At 36.9% G+C, this 26,451-nt stretch overlaps 1 protein-coding gene across 1 annotated transcript in view; it reads left to right on the top strand.

Moving 5' to 3' along the window:
* Window positions 1-26,451, top strand: part of RyR (Ryanodine receptor) — a 623,761-nt gene that overhangs the window by 286,395 nt on the left and 310,915 nt on the right. Inside the window, exon 27 of the mRNA XM_067151578.2 lies at window positions 16,543-16,642. Coding sequence (XP_067007679.2) covers window positions 16,543-16,642 — 100 coding nt within the window. The remainder of the gene's footprint in view (window positions 1-16,542; window positions 16,643-26,451) is intronic.

Genomic DNA, 26,451 nt, shown 5'->3' with positions numbered 1-26,451 from the left:
AGACATTCTGCTTTATATACCTAGGTATATAGATAATATCAAAGTGATAGCACAAAAATTATAATATTTTGGTGATAGATAGCTGTTAATTGGTTGAAGTTCCTGATATTCTTATTCCAGATTGGTCATTGGTGCCATGGGCTAAGTAGTCATCGAGATGGATGGAATTTGTCCCTCTATGCCTGCATAGTGCACTACTCAGACAGCATATTTTACTGAAATCATTTGACAGGAGAAAGAACAGTTTGTCTCAAAAAAACTTACCCATAGTTATGCTTCTAAACAATAAATAATATGGGAATATGATGAATATTGAATTTTCACGACCGCATTGTAATCGAAACCGACTTTCAACCTATTAGGTCATGTTATGTATATTTAGTACGTGTTGAAGAGATGTTAAGTACAGAACAAAAATTGCTAACCGGACACCAGTGGGATCCAAACCCACAACTTCCCGATTGGCCATTTTTGTTCTGTACTTAACATCTCTTCAACACATACTAAATGTATGTAGCATGATTTAATAGGTTGAAAGTCAGTTTTTGAATATGGGAATATGTTTAAACAAACTCACTTAATCATGTTCTGCTCTTTCGATCAATCTACTTATTTTCGACAGTTCACACATTCTTCAAATTAGTGGTTATGATTTGAACTGGACAGAAATGTGACCAACTATACATACAATCAAAAATCTCTTTCATAAAGTCTCCCCTACAATACAGTATAGGTAAGAATAATATGAGATAAGCTAGTTTTATAGCCAGCTTCTCTCCTTCTGAGAATGTAAATATGAATTAGGAATAAATTCACTTTGAGCACTTTAGCAAAGTAGTTACTTATGCAGTAATAGAGGACTGTTTAAGGTATGCAGTTGGATTTAGTAAAGCAATATTTCTAATGGAGTGATAGAAACCCTGTTCAGTGGGAGAGGAATGAGGAATTTGAGAAGTCCAAATGCAGAGACTGTCATTTTCTGATTTAAGAAATTACTCTCTCTCCACTTAACTATGGACATTAAAATTGTTTCCTACACCAGTTGATAACGTAGGCTCTTTGGAAGGAGCCAAAATTTATATAAATTAATGAATAATTTAATACATGAAAAATTGCATTTAAACACATTTATTCAACCACAATCAGTCACCATAGATCTTCATTTTGGGCTGTCATCCAGGTGGCAGATTCCCTATCAGTTGTTTACCTAGTCTTTTCAAATTATTTCAAAGAAGTTGGAAATTTATCAAACCTCTCCCTTAACTCTCTTGGTGCCAGGTGGTAGTGCGAGCATGCACCCTTTAAATTGCCAGAGCCGATCTGGTCGGCCGTTAACAATCCAGTCGGAAGTTGCCAGAGCCGATTACATCGGCCGGCTTAAAATTCTGTGATATACATAATTTTGAGGCAACCTTTAGTGACATGCATACTTTTGTTACAACCTGTAGTAAAGGGGCTATACGTTATTGTGTGCCTGGCCTTGCTTTGGCAGTTCTAAGAGGGTTTTATTACCTTTCACAAGAGTCGTTTCCTGTGTTTACAAATACCGCTAACCGGTCAGTAAGAGATTGCTCCTTGCAGTGAGTGGATTTGTGACAGGAAAATGCCATGTTGTCCACGTGATATTTTTTCAGCAGGTATTGATGACAACAAATTAATGCAGTATTTAGAACAGTGCGAATTTAACGCGGATGATTTATCGGACAGCGATATGGAATTTAGTTCAGAGAGTAGCGACGAAATTATACCGGACAGGTCCGCGGAATCACCGCAGCTAAAGAAGAGACGTTTAATTGTGTCAAACAGCACTAAAGCTACTCTGAATGTGGTGATAGATGAAACTAGTGATAACGAATATGATGATGATGTCTCTGGAGAACATTTTGTGGAAATTTGTCCCACTGAACCCGACAACATTCCTCAACTTCCTGTCTCCTTCAAGGAAGTTCTTGGACCTAAACATGCCCTACCGTCTGATTCTCCGCCCGTATCACACTTCAAATTACTTTTCACTTACTCTCTGCCAAACCTTATAGTCACATATAGTCCTCTATCATTACCTAAATGCCGGTCTCAGAGGGCCAAGTGTAGCGTGCCTACCTCTCACCCGGAGGTCATGGGTTCGATTCCCGCCCAGGTCAAGAATTTTCGCCTGGTCCTGAGGGTTGGTTCGAGGTTCACTCAATCTGAGTGACCCTAAGTGATTGCAACTGAGGAGATATCTGAGGGTGAGAGGGCGACCCCGGTCTGGAAGACCAAGAATAATTACCGAGAGGATCCGTCTCACTGACCATGATTCACCTCATAAACTGCAGGTACCGAACTGAGCAGCGGTCGCTTAGTAGGTCAAAGCAAATCACGGCTTTAGTGCCATACATTTCTTAATTTCGTAAATTCTGTTGTATTGTAAAATTATTTTTCTAATATATACTACAACCGAAAACGAGAAACTATTTTTTCTGAAAACAAAAACTATAATATCAACTACTATTTTTTACTTATTTAATAATTCAGAATTATTTTAATACTGTGTTGTCCGCACGTAGAAAATTTGTTGTCAGTATTTGCCAAACATCGATACATACACGCGAATTTTATCGGTGAGTAAAATTGTCTTGTTTTTATTAGTGACATACGTTTGATTTTCTATTTTTTACGTTTTTATTTTTCTCGTTCAAATTAGTTATTCTATAGAATTGTATTTAGAAATACATTATACATAATTATGTATATTCTTTTGTATCGTAAATTATTTTTTCAAAGTAGATATTGAGAGAGAAAGTGCGAAAATATTCCTCTCTTCCTAAAAATAAACGTTATCGACAACTATAAATCAACAATAAAACATCTTTGACTCTTTATATCACTCCAGACCAGTTTCTTATTGTACGTAGTCGATATGTAGAAAATTTCATGCCGGTATTTGCTATACACCGGTAGATATACGCGAATTTTAAAATACATGTATTTCCACTGAAAACGGCCTGGCACTTTACAGTAGTAGAGTGGAGACGGAGCTCTGGCCTCTTCCAGCTGATGGGGAGCGGCCGATCAGATTGGCTCTTGGCTCCAAGAGGGTTAATTTCTCTTCCTATTTTGAATCATCTAATAATCGTCCTATTAGTATATTTTTAGATATGTTTGTTTTCTCTTTGTTCTCATTTCAACTTCTGAGTTTGTATAGGTGTAAAAAACATTTTAAAAACTACTTCTAAAATTCATATATTAATATGTTTTAAAATGTTTTATGTGCATATGAAATCAATCTGTATAAAATGATCTGTTAAGCAACATTTTCTTAAGGACTAATGTTATCTACTCACCATAAAACATGAAGCCTACATTGCTGTAGAGCTATATTAGCAACTGAACATAAGAGAATATAATTACCAAAACTCTAGCCTAAATGAGTACCATTCTGTTTAGCGATAATACTGTTGTTGGTCATTAAAGTATGTGCTATATAAAGGAAAATGAATTGAAATGATAGGTGCCCTCAGAAACTGGATCTACACATGTACATAATTTTCTTGACAAAGAATGCACCATTCAAGAACTGTGCCTTTTCAACTCATTACGGAAAGATTCGGTTTTGGGGTATTCTTTATTTAACTAGTAAAGACAAAACCATGCAATTTCCTTCGTTACTCTGGCATACCATCACAACTAACATCAGAACATGACTGCATATACTTAAGATAATATGTGGGTGTGTATGTATGTAGCCAGCTCCATAGCATTGATGTAGTGTGCCTGCCTTTTACCCATACGTCCCAGGTTTGATTCCTGGCCAGACTGTACTTAGAGATGTAATGGGGCTCACTTAGCCTAGCATCGTTAGGTTAACGGAGGGGCTGCCTTATATGAGAGGGTGCCGACTTGGTCATAAAAGTAAAACAAACCGAGTGATGATGTTATCTCGCTAATCACCTGGCACTCTAATATCTGCAGGCTGCCTGACTGGACAGTAGTTGTCTTGGACAGCCAAGACACAAAATGGGTTGTATGTGCCATAGCAGAAGAATAAACAACATATTCTTCTACTACCGGTACCACTTTTCTTACAACTGTGGGGTTGCAGGTGCAGACTTGACCCTGTTTTACAGCTAGATGCCCTTACTGATTCAATCCTATAAGAAGGGATGTAATCACTATTGCATGATTCTGTGGTGGTTGGTAGTATGGTGTCTGAATATGAAGAAGAAGTGTTGGGACAGACACAAACACTCAGTCCCCGAGCCAGAATAATTAATCAGAAGTGATTAAGATCCCCAACCTGTCCGGGAATTGAACCCGGAATCCTCTCAACCAAAGGACAGTATGCTGACCATTCAGCCAAGTAATCAGACTGAAGAAGGGGGCAGGACCATGTAAAAGCAGGCAATGTACAGCGCTCAGCCAGGGGACGAGTTGGCTCTCAGAACAACACCTTCCCAGTTTCCTGTTTGGTTGAGTCGTTGCACTGGCCCGTAGGCCGAGTTCACTGCTATTAAAACTCCACCTCCCTTGTTCTTAGAGGTAAGGACATTCTTCCTGTCTTGGTGGAAAATAATATACTGTGATTATCATGGAGTATTTCACTATTGCTGATTGAGGAGTCGAGCCAGGACTCCACTAGACACACGCGGGCGTAATGTATGTCACTCAGAGCGATGTTCAAGTCCACAAGTGATTTCTTCATATTACAAACATTCTGGTAGTAGATGTTAAGTCTGGTATTTTCCTCCTGGTCCTGGGTTCAGTTGGACATCACCGGCAAGTGCTAGTAGTAGAAAACTCAGCATCAGCCTGGAGGTAGAAGTGTCACTGGCCAAAGGCCTGTGCTTCACACGCTGGGTGGATGCCATTTGCTGGCCCATAGGCCGAGTTCACTGTTATTAAAACTCCACCTCCCTTGTTCTTAGAAGTAAGGACATTCTTCCTGTTTTGGTGGAAAATAATATACTGTGATTATCATGCAGTATTTCACTATTATTGATTGAGGTGCTTAAAAAATATAAAATATCTTGCAAAATATTAAATATATCTTATGATTAAAAAAAGAGGATGAGAATGAAAAATTAATATTATTATATTCTGGTGGAAATCAGCTTCACAATATTTTTACCTATCCGTTAAGAAGCGGGAGCTTATTTTCAGTTTATTGGAGAGTATATCTTCACAAAAAGTTATACTGTACTGAAAATCAAAGTATACGCTAGTTGGTTCACTTTCAAGTGCATGAAAATGCATCAAAGATTAGGAATCTAGGGATCATATTAACATTCTTAAGTCTGTAATCTGCCTGCTGTCATTTCTTGATGGATACAGTACTTTTGCATCCATCTCTTGGCACAGGCCAGAGTAAAGTGTAGCTTCCACCGAAGTCCCAGTCAACATCCATGGCTGTGACAGTATGGAAGTTGCTGGGGTATGGTAGTGCTGAGTAATGACATTCAGAGCATGACGAGTGCATCTGAGTATTATGAAAGGTGCTGCTCATAGGGTCAGTCATACTGCAATTGTACTTTCTGACCCAGTGAGGAAAGCAATGGCAAACTACCTCATTCCTCATCTTGCCTAGTACGCCTCATTTTGGTGCTGCCATTGGTTTTCCTTATAACCGTATAACCTTTGGTGGTGCTATTTGAGGATCCAAACAGCCTCTGGGCTGATGACCTAACAGACAGAAGTCTGTAGTCACAAAAACTCCTTAAATTAATTTTGTCATTAACATCAATTGATGGATATGTAAAAATATTGTGAAGCTGATTTCCTCCAGAATATAATAATATTAATTTTTCATTCACATCCTTTTTTAAAAATCATAAGATAGATTTAATATTTTGCAAGATATTTTATATTTTTTAAACATTTGTCCAAACAGTTTCCAAATCAAAATTACTGATACAAAAGCTATGTTCCATAGCAGTGACACATTTATGAAGAAAATATTAAATATCAAAATTTTTACTGTGAAATGCACTTTTTTTAAACATTAATTAAGATTTGACTGATATCTGTTACTTAAATCTGTGTAAATTGTCAGTTATTACATATAGTCATTTGTATTAATTATATTCTTATTATGGTATGTTGGAATAGGGATTTTTGAGTAATCTTTCCTTAAATGCCAAATCTGAAGTTCTCTTTAAAGCTGTCTAACAAATATTAATTTTAACTTTCTCATTTAAACATGTTCTAATGAACAGTCAACTTTCAGATACCTCTAATGATGAAGTCATTCAGTAATGTATATAATGATTTGCTTTAGTATTGAATCTTAGATTTCAGTTACTAGAATTTTGATGTTTATTAACATACAGCACAAGCCTCTTGAACAAGTCTAGTTTGTAGCAATAGATGCTTTATTAACTATGTACTAACAGGTTATAAAAAAATACTACATAAAAGAAATGATCATTTACAAAAGATCCTCATGATTCTCTTACTTGCGTGCAAGTGGGACTTTCAAATAGTAATATCTGGTGTCCCATGTGACATGTCAGTGAAAGATTGATGTAAGGACCCTTCTTAGAAAGGGTATGGTCAATGTTGTCTCTTCATAAATTAACGTAATGTGTTTAACTGAGCAGTTTTAGTTCAGATTAACATTGTATACATAGAAGAAACAAGTTTTTCTCTGTATCATTCCACAGTGGGAATCTTTTTTATATATACGTAATAATATTTTCTAATTTAAGTCTGTACGGTTGATTGTATTTAGCAACAGGGAACAAAAGCACCTCTGGAAGGTGATAGGTCTCCTCACCATGAAACTACTTTTATCCTTCTCCATGCTCTTGACATCTTGAAAACTTTCAGGGAGGCCTCTTGGCCACTCAGTTAATTTTTTCAGTTTGAACTCATTTCCATGTAAACAGTGCCAGTTTACCAAATAGGCAGAGTAGACACTGGTCTATGGATCCCCCACACCATTTAGGGGCCTTTCGACATTGGAGCAAAATAACATTGAATCGATCTTAAAAGAAAATTACAGCTTGCCTACCAGTCGCATGCTTACTTACTTTCTTGGTGTTACAGCCCTTGAAGAGCCTAAGCATTGTTGACCACCAAAGATTGCCATTCTTCTCTAGATATTGCCTCTCCTCTAATTCTCCTAGTTTTCACAAGTCCGCATGGGCGCCCGCAGGATCTTTTCCAAGGAGGGGGGCACATTAACAATTTTCTTGAATATAAAAACCAATATAACGTCAGCAACATTAAATTGTTTACAGAAACTTCCAGTTATAACATATGTTAGATGACTGTCAGTAATTTCAGTTTATGAAATAATCTGGTATGATATTAAATAATTGAACATCAACATCTTTAGAATTGCAGGGGGGGGGGGGGGTAAGTGCCCCCCCCCCCCCTTGCGGGCGCCCATGCAAGTCCGCTTCCATGCCATCCATTCATCCGAATCTTGGATGATACACATTGCAGCTGCCCTTCTGTTTTGTTAATAGTTCTTCCTTTGGACTATGATGTTCATTCATCCTTTGCAAATGTGCTAGTCATTGCAGTTTTCATGCCCTGATATCTGTAACGGTATTTGGACTATGATACTGAGCTTCCAACTCGGTACTTGGTCTAATATTTCAGACACCATTTTCACAGAATGCTCCATAAATTTTATGTAAGATTGTTCTCTTCCAAATATTCAGTCTACATAGGTTAATTTTTTAGTAGTGACAAGTATTTATTTTTACAGTTAGGTTTTTCTTTTATTTTCTTTCAATTTGCTTTACGTCGTACCAACACATATAGGTCTTATGGTGATGTTGGGAGAGGAAAGGGCTACAAGTGGGAAGGAAGTGTCCTTCATCTTAGGGATTAGGTCAAAGTCACAGGGACCTAAATCTCAAGAGTATAGGGAGTGGTAGAGCACTTGCCAGCTCCGGTGATTGAACAAATCAGACACTGCGCCTACCACATGTGCCCTTGCAGTCTCGTATAGAATGATAGGTGGATTATGCATAATGTGTTGTCAATTTTCTTCTCAGCGCTGCTTGGAGATTGTTTTGCAGAAATGAATAGTAGTACTCTGCGTTAACAGTCTGCCTTGGGAAAATGGTATGGCCAGTCATGGGCAAGAATCACTATAACTTTCACATTGTTGTTATGACTCATAATGATGTTACTTGGTTGACTGGCATTTCAGCTTTGGTTCATAAGATGTAGCCCAGGTCTCATCAATGGTAATGTAGTCCGCGGTAACACTGTCACGCCTTGTGACCTCTCGCACATTCATTTTTTATCCAGCTCCTCTGTTGTTGCTTTGAAAACATTGCGACTGTATTCTGTGACCACTTGTTCACAACTGCTCTGTTCCCGAGGGATGGTAGGCATTTAACCTACCTGTGGAATAAACAACATTGCCTGGCTTCATTTCATGGCAGCACTACAATATTGTTGCCTTTATTAAAAAATCAATCTATGTATTTTAATTTCTTCTAGCCATTGTCCATGTTCCAGATCCATATAGTAAAACTGGTTTTACAATGGTCATGTATACCAGTAGCTTCAACTGATTCCTTCACCAGATATGACCTGAGGAGCTGCTGAAAATTATAGTTGCATCTGTTGGTAGTTGCTCTTTAATTTGCAATGGTATCTCGCTGTCTTCCGTTACAATTCCACCTAGATATTTAAAGTTGTTGACTCTTTCAAATGCCGGCCTCATGGTGTAGGGGTAACGTGCCTGCCTCTTACCCGGAGGCCCCGGGTTCGATTCGCGGCCAGATCAGGATTTTTACCTGGACTTGAGGGCTGGTTCGAGGCCACTCAGCCTATGTGATTATAATTGAGGAGCTATCGGTGAGATAGCGGCTCCGGTCTAGAAAGCCAAGAATTACGGCCGAGAGGATTCGTCGTGCTGACCACACGACACCTCGTAATCTGCAGGCCTTCGGGCTGAGCAGCAGTTGCTTGGTAGGCTAAGGCCCTTCAAGGGCTGTAGTGCCATGGTGGGGGGCTCTTTCAAATCCTTAAAAATCTTGAACATGCCTCCATGTTGTTTTGTTTCTGCTTACCTACCCATATTGTATATTCCATCATATGGAAGCATTATAGCAAAGTTCATTATTATTTGGGCTTCTAGTCAAATTTCTGTCAAAGAAAAAGATTGAAATTAAAAAAACTGCTCACAAATTTAGAAATAATTATCCTAATAACATTGAGTTGACCGGGCGAGTTGGCCGTGCGCATAGAGGCGCGCGGCTGTGAGCTTGCATCCGGGAGATAGTAGGTTCGAATCCCACTATCGGCAGCCCTGAAGATGGTTTCCCGTGGTTTCCCATTTTCACACCAGGCAAATGTTGGGGCTGTACCTTAATTAAGGCCACGGCCGCTTCCTTCCAACTCCTAGGCCTTTCCTATCCCATCGTCGCCATAAGACCTATCTGTGTCGGTGCGACGTAAAGCCCCTAGCAAAAAAAAAAAAAAAAAAACATTGAGTTGGAGAATCCAGATGAAACAGCAATGTGACTGCATAAACTAATTTTGGAAATATGATGCAATCAATGTTTCCCAATGTTATGACTAGAGAGTGAATGTTAGGCAGAATATCTAAACTTAATTATTACATCACAGAAAGAACTTAAAGTAAGTTCATACATACGTACTAAGGCTGCTTTCAGCAAATATTATTTTTCCTATTTTTACCTTTTTCCATGCATAACATCTATAAATGCGTATTTACCTGATTTTTTAAAATAACTTATGACCTGAAACTTGTTTCCCAGAGGGTGTGTTTCTTCCCAATTTATGGCTCTGATTGTTTATGGTCAACCGCTTAAGAGGCACCAATCATGTAAAAGAACTTGGTGATACATTTTGTACTGATGGCTCTATATTATTTTGAAAAGTATGTGAAATATCAGTGAACTGTATGGAAAAGAGCCATGTTTTGCATACGTCATCTCTGGGTTTAACAAACAAAAGCAGGCATGCCAAAAACAACTCAAAATTTTCATTAGATCTCTGCAAAGCATTTATTGTTGCTGGCATTCCTTTAAAGAAAATAGAAAATCTAATCTTGAAGAAAAATGTATTGCACAAGTACATTAAAGAAGAAGTTACAGGTGAAAATGCTTTGCATAAGAACTATGTGGATGTTTGTTATACAGATACAATTAACAGATCAGGGAAACAGTCAATGGGAAGAAAATATGGATGAATGTTGATGAAAGTATGTATCTCTGTATTAGGTTCATTGCAAATGTAGTGATTGACTCAGTGGACTATGATCTGACTATGGCTCAAATGTTCACCTCTGCAATGACAGTTAAATGAAGTTAAAAATGAAAATGTGCTTCTGTTTTCTTCTGATGCTGCCGCTTATATGAAGGAATTTGGCAAGGTTCATAACATCCTTTTCATCAACATGCTTCATGCCTCAACCATGTATTGGATAGAATTTGTGAAGAAATACAGTACTACCAGTATACCTGGAAGTAGATGGATTGATATGAAATGCAAAGAAGATATTTCTCAAATGTCTGACCAGATTTCCATTGTTTGAATAAATTACCTCTGAACTTGCATTACTCCTGCAGCCAGTATTAACTAGATGGACACATGGCTATCTGCAGCTTTATATTACACCAAAAACTTGAACAAAATCCAGGATATTTCTCACTATATCTGTGGAGATGATGCATCATTTTTCACATTATTAAACAGTTCCTGTTGAAAGACATTGTATGAAATGACTTAACTTTCATTGCTGCCAACTACTCAGCTTTATCAGAAACAATCAACAGTCTTGAAGAGAGGAATAATACACTGGTGTATTTATTGGATATCTTGCATCGTGATGCCTTTGCTGGCGAGATGTAGTGTTTACAGTACACTGTGTCTTCTGGTATGGGCTATATCAAATTTGTTACTTTCACTGACCTGTCTCAGTCTCGTCCTTGGCTTTGACAATATGAAAGTGACTGAGGTATGAGTGATGCTGGTAATACCATTCCTTATACAGCCAGTCCCTGTTGTGAATGGTGTGAAAATATCGCTCATAGGGTCGGTTGTTGCATGCATTTCAGTGAGCTTGGCAGACTGATATGTAATAGCAACAGCTGGCTCGGTGAGGAAAGCAACGGGAAACTACCTCACTCCTCATTTCCCTAGTATGCCTCTTCAGTGACGCCTAGGCTATTTATAACAGCTGTTGGCAGAGCTGCAGAGGATCAAACTAGCCTTCGGGCTGAATACCCAATATACACAATATACTTGCATCGTGCTGTGCAGAAAATTCAGGCAGTTCTAGCTGACATGTACGTGAAATGTACATGAAAAAATATGAGCAGGTTCTTCATGACAATACAGACTTCCAGCAGTTAAAAGACACAGGCAGAATTCTTAGTGGTGAAAACAGTATATCAACTAATCGTGATCCAAACACTATATCACTATTTAAATATGCTCCAATAATGTCAGTAAGGTGGAGAGGTCATTTTCAATGATGAAAAATGTATTTTTTGATAGAAAAAGTCTTAAAAGTGGAAAATTTGAACAAGGATCTTGTTGTCATTGTACAATCAATGACAGTTTCTTAACAATTTCAAAGACTAGTGTGTATTGACAGAGATAAAAGTGCTCAAATAAGATCAAGAGTGTATTATTTTACATGGATTTGGTTCCATTATATGATAATGTATTCACAGATGTATTCAGATATGTTGCCCTAATCAAATAAACCATTGCATAAGATTTATTTTGTTACATTCTGAGCTATTTATAAAATATGTTCATGTTTCATATTTAATGTGTCCATAGTCCAGCTGTTTTGCCAAAAAATTATGTCTGTAATTCTTTTAAAAAAAATTTACACCAAATTACATTTACAGTGCCAATTCGGGTGCCTATTTTCAAGTTTTTAGTGTGTTTGGCCTACCTATTTTTAAATTTATTTTTAGTGCCTGACATCCACTAACTAGTTATGACAGTGTTAACAATGTATAGGTGTCTCAAGATCACAAATGCTAGTGGTGAATGAATAATTTTGAAGTTAAAACTGCTGAAAAATGTTCATTGATCTGCAGCGACTCACCAGCTGTACTCACCTGTTATTATGGCCACTGAATATGAAGTCTTGCAAAAGGTAGAGCTCAAAGCTGCCTGAGGACAAATGTTATCACAAAAAAGTGAGGAAAGTGAATGTTTAAAATTTTGTTGATATATAACAGGGGTGGCCACTAACCTTACTTCTGGGAGCTGCAAATTTAGGAGACAAAAAATTGGGAGCATGTTTAGAAAATGGTGTATAAAATGAAGACACGTTTTTCATTTTATAACAAATGAAGGAACATTTATTTTCTACACTACACAGAACATTATTTTTCAGGTTCACATCAAGGAACAAGATTTTACTTTTGAGAAGTGATTTTTCTAAGTGTTCATTTTTGCTGTTAGTTTTTTGAAATCTGGCTGATAATTGGTGAGCGCAGTTCGCACAATTTCACTTAAATGTTCATCAGTTCGTTCAGATCGATATGTAGATTTAATTAATTTAATCATTGAGTACAGTGATTCACACACATAAGTAATCCCAAAGATTGAGATTAGTCTTTTGGCACACTGTTTTGTTAGTGTGTATTTTTCTTCTGGAACATTCTTCCAAAATTTTATGGTAGAAGTGCCACTTCATTTGAGTCCATTTAATCCTTCATCCTCTTGCAGTTCTTGTAGCTCCAACTTTACAGCTGCTGTATCCTTTGTTATTGGAGATGAAACAGTACAGCCATCGCTCACAACAACAGAAAAAAGGATTTTCCAGGAATGATCTCAAATCATTAAATCTGCCATTGATTTCTTCAGCAAGGCCAGTACAGCCATCGCTCACAACATCAACAGAAAAAGGATTTTCCAGGAATGATCTCAAATCATTAAATCTGCCATTGATTTCTTCAGCAAGGCCAGTACAGCCATCGCTCACAACATCAACAGAAAAAGGATTTTCCAGGAATGATCTCAAATCATTAAATCTGCCATTGATTTCTTCAGCAAGGCCAGTACAGCCATCGCTCACAACATCAACAAAAAAGGAGTTTCCAGGAATGATCTCAAATCATTAAATCTGCCATTGATTTCTTCAGCAAGGCCAGTACAGCCATCACTCACAACATCAACAGAAAAAGGATTTTTCAGGAATGATCTCAAATCATTAAATCTGCCATTGATTTCGTCAGCAAGGCCAGTACAGCCATCACTCACAACATCAACAGAAAAAGGATTTTCCAGGAATGATCTCAAATCATTAAATCTGCCATTGATTTCTTCAGCAAGGCCAGATATTTTACTCATGTAATCTTCAGTTTCCACCTGAACGTCAGGAAGGCTTTCAGCAATTTTCTTCAAACATTTGAAGTGAGAAAATGTTTTAGTCTGAAGGTTTTGCCCAAAAACCTTCAACTTGCTATGAAAGCCAAATACAGTCTGGGCCAATTCAGAAATATCTTTACAAGGAAGATATTGCTTTTGATCGGGAGAGTGCGTCAGTGAGCCAGTGTCGTGAGGCGAAGCCAGTTGCGTTCACGTATAGGCAGTAGCGAGTGTTGATACTGTACTCAAACAGCACACAACAGCACACAGAAAAATATTGACACTCGCTACTGCGTATACGTGAACGCGACTGGCTTCACCTCACGACACTGGCTCACTGACACACACTCCCGCTCAAAGCACTATCAAATGGAAGGCGCCGGAACTATCTTCACCTCCCATGTCTTACCACTGACCTACAGCGCTAATAACGTTAAGCCGCACATCACTGCTACTGACTGACGCCAGCCGCGAGATGTCGTTAGATTCCATTAATATATCGTTTAATTTAACTCTAAAGTTGGTGTCAAGAGCCGCACAAGACTGACTGAAGCGCCACATGCGGCTTGGGAGCCTCGTTGTGGCCAGCCCTGATATATAACAATTCAAATGTTTAAAATTTGTTCAACATTAATCTGAAATATTGTTTAATAGGCCTACTATTCAGCATACATTGTGATATAATATACATTAATTTGTTTAATAACAGTAATAACATTAATGTTTTTACATAAAATTGGTTTATTAAAGTTGTTGGTTGGCAAAATTAAAATGTACTTGTAGATAATGCACCAGGGGAAGCCTCAAGATTTTAATTGCATAAGGGCTTCAACAGAGTGTAATCCACGCTGGGATTTAAACTCTTTTGGTGCTGTATTGTATTGCTCAGAAGTTAGAAAAAATGTATTGTATTCATCCAGATTTCATCCTTCATTATGACAGTCAGCACCAGAGAAGAATATCAAGACATCAGCTAGGTTTATATCAAACAGCATACTCTTATAATAAAAGCCTATGAGCCAGCTCGAACAGGCCACTGTGTTTTAGCTTCATCTGAGTCAGTCATTATTATAACATGTTAACATTATAGGCGAACATACTGTATCCTCGGGGCTACCTCTGTAATGAGGCAGTAGTATATTAAATTAACACGCAAGGGAAATTCTAAGGACTTCTTAGAAAAATTAAACAAATCAATTAATCTTTATCAGTCATCCAGTCACTTTTTTTCCATCAGAATATTGAGAAACTGTTTACATTCTATCTCTTCTTAACACACTCAGCATTACTTGGTTGCAATTATTTGATCATCAAAGTCAGATAGTTCATTTATAGTGGATATAAAATAATGAAACATATACATTAGGGCAGGTGTTTGTTTTGTCAACTTCTTTAACTTTGTAGAGTGAAGTATACAGTACTGATGACAGTTACAAATAAATTACCGGTAGTTTGATTGTCATAAATTATGAACAGCTTCCCAGAAGGACTTAACTGGAGGGATGTAATAACCAAGTGACATGATCACAATATCAACTGTCACATAAAAATTACAAGCTTGCTTGACTTAAATGAAACATAGACAGAAGTGAGTGTAGATAGAATCCTTCTTGATATTAAAAAAAAAAAAAAAAAATTGAAAATATTTCATATACTTACTTGGCCTACAACAGTACAGAAAACAAATCTACAAAATGGAAATAAATTACCATGATCATGAGAATGAATCTATTTGAATTACTCGAGTGATAGTTGGAGTTCACCTCTAATAGTTCAAAATACCTTCATATGGAATAGTAATGGATGACATCATGAGAACAGCAAAAGCAGCATATGGAGGAAGAGAAATGAACATGATGTTATTTGCAGATGATATTGTGATTTGGGGAGAAGACGACAGGAAGGTTCAAGAACAGTTGAATGTGGTGAATGGGAAGATTGAAGAATGTGGATTGAAAATAAGTGTAGAAAAGAGTAAAACTCTTATTATGACTAGAGGGGAGAAAGAAGGGAAAGGTCAGATTAGACTTGCAGACAAGCCCCTGGAAGTAGTGGAAACGTTTAAATACCTGGGGAGTGAATTAATGGAGAATGCTCGACTGGATGCTGAGATTAGTAAAAGGATTCAAGCTGGAGGTTGTTTCTATCATAGTGTAAGAAATATGTTATGGGACAAAGATGTGCCAATGGAAGCAAAGGATACTATGTACAAGATGTATTACGTACCCATAACAACTTACGGAGCAGAAACTTGGACAATGACAAGGAAGGATGAGAGTCGAATACAGGCAGCCGAAATGAAATTCTTGGGGAGTATGATACAGAAGAGTAGAAGAGACAAAATAAGGAATGAGAAAATCCGGGAAGAAATTGGAGTGGAAAAAATGAATGATAGAATAGAGAAGAGCCGACTAAGATGGTTTGGGCACATAAAGCGAATGAGCGACGAAAGAATGCCAAAAAAGGTGATGGAAATGCAAATCCAAGGAAGGAGAAGCCGTGAACGACCACGATTGAGATGGAAGGATACCATCCAACGCAGCATTATAGAAAGAAACCTGGACTGGGACACAGTGTTGGAGGAGGAGTGGTGGAAAGACCGAAGCATGTGGAGAGGAACCATATTTGCCCCTACCCGGCTACAGCTGGATAAAGGGAAATGATGATGATGATGATGATGGAAGACAGATGGAGAGCAGCAACTTACCATGTAAGCACATGTGTATAGAGTGCACTTAAAAGAAAGAACGTTTTTGGCTATAGCCTTCATAAGTGAAAGATAGAATAAGAATGGTAGTGGTCATGGTTCACAAGAAGATGCTGTTGAGAGGTAAAGTTTCACTACCATCTTCCCATCCCCTTGTCCAAAGTTAGCCCAGCAACTGATACTTGGATCTAGGTAAGCACTTGCCTTAACTTTAGATGACTGCCAAAATTTTGGCACCCATATCTTTCTTCTATGTGTACTATATCCATGCATGCTTACATGATATGTCACTGCTCTCCGTCTGTTTTCTATATAGATATTGCTCCTGTTAGCTTTCTTACCAAGGTAATGTTACTTGTGACCTTGGGACACCTACATGATAACCTTGACCATCTCTTCTACATATAATATTTTAAGAGAGTATAAACAGGTTCATTTACACCATAAGATAGAACCCAAAAATATAACAAATGATATCCATTTTGTTTGTTATTGTTCTTATATGTTGATATTACTTGGTGTTGACATAGGCTGCCAAGTACCATTTTGGTGTGAGTGATCCATTTGGCAGGCAGTATCAAGTAGGAGATATAGTTGGCTGTTTCCTAGACTTATTTGATAGAACTATAAGTAAGTAAAGATTTGCCCTGATACTGGGGGTGCACCAAGCTCTAGCTACCAATTTTATGGCTCTTCATTTCATCAAATCACTCTAAAGAGAAGACAAAACTGTTTATTTTTATCAATTTTCTAACTGTGTGGAAATGCTATGATTGCACTGAGAGCTGTAGCTTGGAGTCCCTGGTTGAATGTGATGGCCATGCCTTTCTGTCGAATGGAGAGAACTGTGTAAATATGCCTGCTTCTGCATTTATGCTATGTCTAACCAAAACTGTGTCTGCACAGCATTTGCTATGCTAATCAACTTCCGTTTATAATTCTTTTTCTTTCTTTGTTTCTTTTCTTTTGGAGGAATGTGCCTGGTGCAACATATCTTTCAGCTGTTTCAAGCATGTTAATTCACTTTGTTTCTTTTAGTATGTCCATACCCAACAAATCATCTACAAATCAGGACAATTGTATATTCTGTGCAGTCTACATGGAAGCTAATGGTATGATATCAATGACAGTGTAAGGTTCTGATTGATAATCCCAAATTGTTATTGATCTTCTTCATTGCTCTGTTATTTAAAGCATGACTGCAAATACAATCTTAACCTTTCAGGCAAACATGAAATTAGTTTTCATTTTTGGGGGAAAATTCAAAAATAATGTTGACTTAGAGAACAAAATGTATGTTTTGATCACAGATTAAGTGACCAAGAATGTTAGATGCAGGTCCTCGAAATCACTGAAAGTGAAATTTAGCACATCACACAAGCACCATAACTTTCAGTGCAGTTGTTGTATGAAGCCTGCAGGAAAATTAAAATCCAGTGCTACATTTGTTAGTGTGTGTCTGTAATTTTAATCAGTTGAAAAAATTTATATTATATTTACATTTTAAAGACACCTGGAATCTCTAGTATCATGTAAGGCCTACTGCCACTTACCTGAGAGTCAAATGAAATGTTTATGTTTATATGTTAATATTTCCGCAGAACAAGCAGGCTTTGTTGCAAGTAAAGGAACACGAGAATCTATCCTGAATATGAGACAGATAATTGAGAAATGTCGCGAGTTTTGTGTCCCTGCCTTTATTTGCTTCCTGAACTACAAAAAGGCCTTTGATTGTGTTATGTGGGACAAGTTGTGGCAGGTGCTAAAGGAATTTGGGGTTCCACTGCATTTAATATCGTTACTGAAAAGTCTGTATAAAAACCACGCAGCAACCATAAAGGTGGATGGTGATCTCTCAGGCATTTTCAATGTGACAAATGGAGTAAGGCAAGGTTGTATATTATCACCTCAACTCTACAACATCTATGCAGAGTGTGTCATCAAAAGAGCTCTCAATGGCTGGAATGGTGGAATCTCGATTGGTGGCAGAAAAATTAATAACCTGCGCTTTGCAGATGACACTTCCCTCATCGCTGATAGTGAAGAGGAACTTCATGACCTGCTTACAAGGGTGAAGAACACTAGTCTTCAGTATGGTCTAGAGATAAATATCAAAAAGACCAAACTAATGGTAGTTGATCGGCAAGGTCAAATCCAACTTACGGGATGCCTAAAGGACCTGGATATAGTTAAGGAATTTGTATACTTGGAGTCTGTCATCAATGACACGGGAAGCTGTGATGAAGAGGTAAAAAGACGTATTGTCTTAGGTCGTGCTGCAATGGTTAAATTTTCTAAGATCTGGCAGAACTGGGCAATATCAAAAGCCACGAAGATGTGCTTGGTAGAATCACTAGTGTTCTCCGTCTTTTTGTACGGCTGTGAGACCTGGACCATGAATGCTAAAGATAAAAAATGCATTGATGCCTTTGAGATGTGGTGTTGGCGGAAAATGCTACGTGTACCCTGGACAGAAAGAAGAACTAATTTTTCCATTCTGGACGAACTCTGCATCAAGAAACACTTATCTTCCCGTGTGAGTGAGCGTTACCTCCAGTTCCTTGGCCACATTCTAAGACGAGACGGAGAGAACTTGGAAAAGGTAATTTTATAAGGCAAAATTGAAGGCAGTAGACCACGAGGAAGAACAGCAAGCAGATGGATAGATCAGGCAAAGAAGATCACTGGGCTACCACTTCAGATCATATTAACGAAATGTGAAAACCGCTCGGCATGGAGACATCTTGTCAAGGTTGCAACACAGAAATGATGGAGTTATGAGGTCACGACATTCAGTAATGAGCACAACAACTAATGATGATGATGATTTATAAATGAATAAATAAATAAATTTGGTAAATAAATGAATGAATGAATGAATTTATAAATAACATTTCATTTGACTCTCAGGTAAGTGGCAGTAGGCCTACACATGATGCTACACATTCCAGGTGTCTTTAAAATGTAAATATAATATAAATTTGTTCAACTGATTAAAATTACAGAGACACACTAATAAATGTAGCACTGGATTTTGATTTCCCTGCAGGCTTCATGCAACAACTGCATTGCCAGTTATAGTGCTTGTGTGATGTGATAAATTTCACTTTCAGTGATTTTGAGGACCTGCATCTAACATTCATGGCCATTTAATCTGTGATCAAAACATACATTTTGTTCTCTAAGTGAACATTACTTTTGGATTTTCCCCCAAAGATGAAAACTTATTTCATGTTTGCCTGAAAGGTTAAGATTATAAGCAATGAAGATGATAAATAACAATTTGGGATTATCAATCAGAACCTTACACTGTCATCGATATCATACCGTTAGCTTCCATATAGAATGCATAGAATATACTATTTATTTATTTATTTATTTATTTATTTATTTATTTATTTATTTATTTATTTATTTATTTATTTATTTATTTATTTATTTATTTATTTATTTATTTATTTATTTATTTATTTATTTATTTATTAGTTATTTATGTATTTATTCATTCATTCATTCATTCATACATTCATTCATTCATTCATTCATTCATTCATTCTCAGTTCACAAAGTAGCTGTTCAAGAATATACTTCAACAGAATACCGTATATTAAAGAAATCTCTCATGTACTTCTGATGATTGACTAAACTCTGCAGCAAAGGATTATGAAGTCCTATCAAGGCTAATATTAAGAATCATGATACTGTTGTCACAGAAGAATTTTTGGGGCTTAAAATTCCATCAGTAAATAAAAGGTTAAAAGAACAATTCTCATTATATGAGTAATAGAAGGAACAAACAAGTAATGAATGAAGTCATATATAGTCTCTCAATAGTGACTCAATTCTCATCATCTTTATAAGGATATATTGCTCTTTAACGCCAGTCAGTTTTGAACTGAACCCTTGTGTTCCTTCATAAGACTGATTTTCGATACTGAAAGTCTTCCATAGCAACCCATGACATTTGAGATGAAATTCCTGGCTTTAAATATTTTTATACATATATAATTTTTTGCTATTTGTTTTACGTCTCACTGATACAGATACGAAGATGGGGTAGAACATGGTTAGGACTGGGAAGGAAGCCTTAATTAAGGTACAGGCCCAGTATTAATCTGGTGTGAAAATGGGAAACCATGGTAAACCATCTTCTGGGCTTCTGACAGTGGAGTCTGAAACGACAATCTCCAAAATCTAAGCTTACAGTAACATGACTCAAACTGTGTAACCAACTCACTTTGAGCTTTCAATTTTGCAAACTACCTCCACCTCTATTTTTACACACATAGTAATAGCGATTTGTGTGATAAGAGCAGCTAAGGAGGTGCCATTTTTTTTAATGATTGAGTGCTTTAAATCACACAAGTAAAGAAATAGCACTCTTTTAATCATAAGTTGTATAAAAAAACAAATTCATTGCCATTCAAATATTTGTTGAAGAACATTGTAATTTTTTTTTAATGTACAAATTTTATAAAGTTGTGAAAAATATATTGAAGCAACTTAATTGTATGCACATAGATATATTTCCAGAAGATGGTAGTTACAAGTTAATAATTTCCAAGGTAACAATATTATCAAGAAACCTATCATCATCTCAAAATAGACAGATGAAATATTTCCAGCTCAATCTTATATTCCAGGAATTAATATAAAGAATATTTTCAATAGTACCAATACTATTAATTTTTGTTAACACGTTAATAAAATTTCATTGAAATAATGTACCCTATGAAGTTTTAATAGTTTCTAAGATTTATTTACCAGGTTTTTTACCAGTGTGAGTAAAAGAATATTTTAGGTAATGGTGATGAGTAGAGCTGGGATTTTTATGTAGTATCAAGTGGCATAATATGTACATAAATATGTAACAAAATGCACCAAAATATGTAGCAAAATATGTAGAATGGTCAAAATATGTAATATCATATAATTAATATAAACTTACCATTTTGTCAGTTACAACACACTAAACACACTTTATATTACATTTTGCAGCACAGTGAACAATGAAGTATTTTTTAATGTTCTTTGGATTCATATTATATGAATATATCACACACATATTCAATAGATACTTATTATTTTCAACACTCAAAGCACGTTTATTCCTTAAATTTTGTAGCACAGTGAACTATTAAGTATTTTTCAATGTTCTTTGGAGTCATATTATATGAATATATCACACACATATTCAATAGATACTTATTATTTTCAACACTCAAAGCACGTTTGTTCCTTAAATTTTGTAGCACAGTGAACTATTAAGTAATTTTTTATGTTCTCAGGGGTCATGGAAAGGCGTTTGTCACTTAGGATGTTCTTATATGCAGAGAAAGATCTTTCAACATCACATGATGTAACTGGGGCAAATTTTAGGAGAGGGTTTTTTGCTGGAGAAATGTCCTCGGGAGAATCAACGTCATCTCCATTTAGAATTCGGCACACACTGTGAAATGTTGAATAACCAGGATTTCTCTTCAACACTTTTTGCAATTTACTCAATACACTTGCACCAGTTTCCCCATGCACAGCACTTAGTTTTTCAATAGCATCCTCTATGATGGCAATAGAATCTTATAGTGGTAGTCCTGATGTTTCTAGACGTTTGATGGTTTCTGGAAGCCAGCAGAAGTTGCCCCTGATGTAGGTGATTGAGGAGACCACTTTGGAGTCACTAAAGGCAGTTTGTGATTCACTAATAGATACAGCATTTTCAGGATCAAAAGAATCTACCACAGTCTTTATAGCATCTAGATGCTCGCTATAGAATTTAACTGCTTTTATCCATGTCCCCCACCTCGTTAACACTGGTTCCGGCGGTAGTGGTATCTCTGGCAATTGCTGTTTGTAAGATAGCACCCGTTGTGGAGCTTTTAGAAAAACCTTTTTTGTTGCTGAAATTAATCTATTCACTTGTGGAAACTTAGCTCTAATATCTTCGGCAACACGTTGCAGTCCATGAGCCAAGCATGTAAAATGGAGCATATTGGGATAAAACACCTTCAAAGCAGTTGCAGCCTTAAGCATATATGCTGCAGCATCAGAATACATCACTAATACCTTTTCCTCTTTCATCTCAGTCAGCCACAGAGCTCTTAATCCATCATTCACAAATCTCGCAATAGTTGAGTGATTTGTATAGTCTAGCTCTTTACAGTAGATCAAACATGGTTTTGAGGCGCTGTCAGGTTGTAGCTTCCCAACCACAAGATTTGCAATAAATCTACCCTTAGCATCTGCTGTTTCATCAACAGCAACCCATATGAAAGAATTTCCTATATGCTGTCTTATGTTGTGCATTACCTCGTCGTAACAGACTTGAAGATAATTCTTGCGTAGTGTTGATTGGTTAGGAACATGTTGCTTGCAGTATTTTTCCAGAAAAGATGTGAATTCAGGCACTTCAAGTTTATACCATGGAATATTGGCTGCAATCATTGCACTGCATAAGTCTTTATAAAAAGGGTTACTTGAAGGTGAAGGTTGCATCTGTGTTAAAAGGATTTGTTTCTTTTGTAGACCTAACTGTTGGTTTTTTCTATGCAGAGCACTTCGTGCATGTTGCTCAAGCTGGGATTTCATGGAACATGCGATATGTTTGTTGCATGCTCGGCAAATCACTACTTTGCCATCAGTTGCAAAGGACTCGTCAACTGCAATCCATGATTTTAACTTTGAAGCCAGCGAGGACACTACTGGTGCCATATTGACTCTAGAGTAAACTGATGTTCATGAACTATGTTCTTCAGCTGTTCAAAAGAAACTAAAACTAAAACCTAATTTCAAACATTTCAAAGGAAGACAGCTCTAACAACAGATTTGGAAATTCCTAAGTACATAACAGAGAGGTCACAGAAATGCGCTTAGAATAATATTCCTGGAAACTCCAGCATGAAAGTGGCTAGTTGTAAAGCAATTAACTCTAAAAGGGATGAAAGATTTAAGACTGGCACATGTAAAGTAACAGTTTTCCTGCAGCTAATTGGAACCTTTAGAATAACCTATTTCGCAAGGGTCTCTACCTGCACCTATCATCCTCTCAAATACCTGTCACTCATAAGTACCTTAATCCCCCTGTTGAGAGAACAGACAACAGCCCCACATTAAGTGTGAGACTTCAATTCAGCAATTTATTATATATGAAAACAGGAAAACGTTAAAATATGTAATTTTATGTAATATCACTAAGAATATGTAGAATACCCACAAATATAAAAAATTATGTAAAATAAAATTCAGTAATAATAACATATGACTTTTCCCAGCACCTAAATAGCAAGGAACAAAATATGTAATTACATAGAAATCCCAGCTCTAGTGATGAGTTAAATATTTGTCCATACCTGTGCAACATGTTTGCCTTTATACATAATAAAATGAATACCAGATTAAAAAGGCCTGTGATAGTCTGAGTATGCAAAAAGTAGAATTTGATTCTTATTGGAAAAAAGGAGAAAAAAATAAAATGGGATAGACAGAGTGTGGAAATTAGAAATATCTGAAACGGCTCCTGTGTATACAGTGAGCAGCTTCAGTGGTATGCTCACCCAATCATCTCCATGAATGACGTCTGCAAGACTGCTTTCTGAAAAGTGAATTGTTGAACATGTACAATTCTCTAACGGCATTCTTTCTGCTAGACACCGTGGCTCATGCGGCAGCACGTCGGCCTCTCACCGCTGGGTTCCGTGGTTCAAATCCCAGTCACTCCATGTGAGATTTGTGCTGGACAAAGCGGAGGCAGGTCAGGTTTTTCTTCGGGTACTCCAGTTTTCCCTGTCATCTTTCATTCCAGCAACAATCTCCACTATCATTTCATTTCATCTGTCAGTCATTAATCATTGCCCCAGAGGAGTACGACAGGCCCCGGCAGGCAGCACAATTCCTATCCTCGCCGCAAGATGGGGGCTTCATTTATTCCATCCCTGACCCAGTCACTGACTGGAAAACAGATTGTAGGTTTTCATTTTTCATTCTTTCTCCTTGAAATTGGACACACTCCTGAACTAACCAAAGTGCTGATTAAGTTTGAAGACTGAACTGCCAGTTCAAACTGAGAAATCCCAAATAAAAGCCTGTATTTTAAATAGTGTAATAATTTCAATGTTAAAGATCTGGATTGTAATATTACATTGCTATGGCAACTTAGATTTTGAATTAGGAGTGATTAAAAAGGACAATAACAGGCGAGTCATGTATCCATTTTCAGCAGTCATTCAGGAAGGAATGTTAAACATACCATACCTCAGTCTTCCTGGGTGGAATTTTTCCAAATGAAGTGGATTTCAATAATGGACCAAACATCTAAAATATCACTAGTAAAATTTCCATTAATTATATTAGTGAAATTTTAGATATCCTAATTCAGTGATATAGCCAGACACCATAAATGCTAGGATATTCATCTAAAGGCAAGGATCTAGGAACGAGAACATTACAAGCAAAAAAGATTAACAAGCCGTTCTAGCTAGAGGGAGAAATAGACAGGCAGAGTCAAATACAAATGCAAACAAAAGGACAAATCTAAACTCCACATTTTCACTTCTGTTTGCATAAATTGATTCTCATGAAAACAAAAAACTAAAACCTCATGGTGCTACAGCCCTAAGGCTTAGTGGACCTTAAATCAGCCCTCAAATTCAGGTATAAATCCTTGACCTAGTCAGAAATCAAACTCGACCTTCCAGTAAGAGGCAGGCTTGCTACCCTCACAATGTGGGGGCCAGCATTGATTCTCTCCTCATTAAACCCTTCTTGTTCTATTTTCCCTCAGCCCCTCAGTGAGCATACTTCTGTCCCCCAGAATCATTATAGAGTGGGTATAATGTGGGTCTCATTCCTAATAATAGTAATAACAATAATATACCTTTTTTTATGAAGGAGGCATTGTGACATCACTGGCTTCTTACCAAATAAAAATACTAAATAAAAACTGGAGGTCCTGTGGTTACGATCACAATATCAACAGTGTGTAAAGCCGCAAGCTTACCTTTCCTTTCTTTTTTAAGACTATTCAGTTACTGTAGATTTTAAAATACTCCAGAGTGCAGAATTTTACTCTGAAAAGGGAGACTGTTACATGCTAATAAATTGCCTAACATGGTTCTCTTGCACTTAAGCACTCTGAAATATCAATCAGTTGAACCGGAATTCTATCCCGCAATCTTGAGCATAGGATGCAAGAGCCATACAAGCTACACTTCTTGATTGGTCCTATATTGAGAGAGATCTTCAGTATTAGTGTCCTAATTCTCTCCTAAACACTCTCAAGAACAGCTCCCTTAAGTAAGTGTTGGTGCCTGTCTCTTCGTTGAAGCTGAGAAGTAGAGAAAGCCTGAGGATGAGCCTGAGAAAGGATGAGAAACACTGAGTTAGTCCTATGAGAGCAGCAGTGTGTGAACATAATGTGAAGTTTGTCCTTGTTTTTATATTTATAAAATGTACAGATTTTTGTTTCTTATTTGTCCTGGTCTCTTCTTTTTATTGTTCTCTCTACCCATACTAACATACAATTGTTTTGGTCTTTTGATCTCTTCATAACTTCTTTATCTTGTATATATTTTCTTGTTTATTTAACTAGCTGTGTAAAGATTTAATTAATATTATGTTAGTGTGAAACTGTGACATGCATTTGTAATCCTGTTATTTTTTCCCCTTTAAAATAGTCACCGTCTTCACCACTACGACAAAATGAGTTCCCTAATTTAATGTCTCTTTAGGGGAGAGAGAGAGAGAGAGAGATATATGAGTAGGTAGAAAACAACTTGTAGGCCTATTGCTATATTGGTTGTGATTCTTTTTGTATATTTTACAATTGTGATTTGTCTTTTAACTCCTACAGCTTTACTGTATGAAGTGAAATCACATTTGATGAACAGGTAATACCTCAGGTGAGATTCACTAGTCATTATTTAATTGCCAGAGTTGAACAGCCATTTTTCTTTTGCATTCTGTTTGATTTAAAGGAAGAGAAGTTATATTGCGGTGTGACAGAGACATTCGGCAAACAATGGCAGGTGGGAGACGTGGTCGGAGTATTCCTCGACCTAGTCGATCGAACGATAAGTAAGTTGGGGGAAGAGCTGCGTTATTTCTAAAACATAGTAGTGCAATTTGAAAGTCTTAAAATTGTTCGCCTTAATAAATGCATGTTAATTGGCAATTATAAAACTCTGCATTTATACATTTTAAATGTTTCATAGAGTCGTAGAATTTTTAATTTTTAGTAGATAACATTGGATTAGCATTTGACTAACTTCCAAATTCCAAAGCTGTCTAATTTATATGGGAATATGTCTGCTCTCATAATAAACGGTCATTACTTTACCTCTGAAGGCAGGGCTGATTACGGTACAGATATTAGTACCACATGATGCTGAAATATTCATGCTTCTCTAAAGTTAGACACTGAAGTCTAATTAGTCTGTAGAAATCTT

Source organism: Anabrus simplex, chromosome 7 (genome assembly GCF_040414725.1).
Source record: "Anabrus simplex isolate iqAnaSimp1 chromosome 7, ASM4041472v1, whole genome shotgun sequence".
Classification (NCBI taxonomy): Eukaryota; Metazoa; Arthropoda; class Insecta; order Orthoptera; family Tettigoniidae; genus Anabrus; species Anabrus simplex.
The sequence above is the reverse complement of the archived record's forward strand: the minus strand, read 5'-3'. Positions and strand labels throughout refer to the sequence as shown.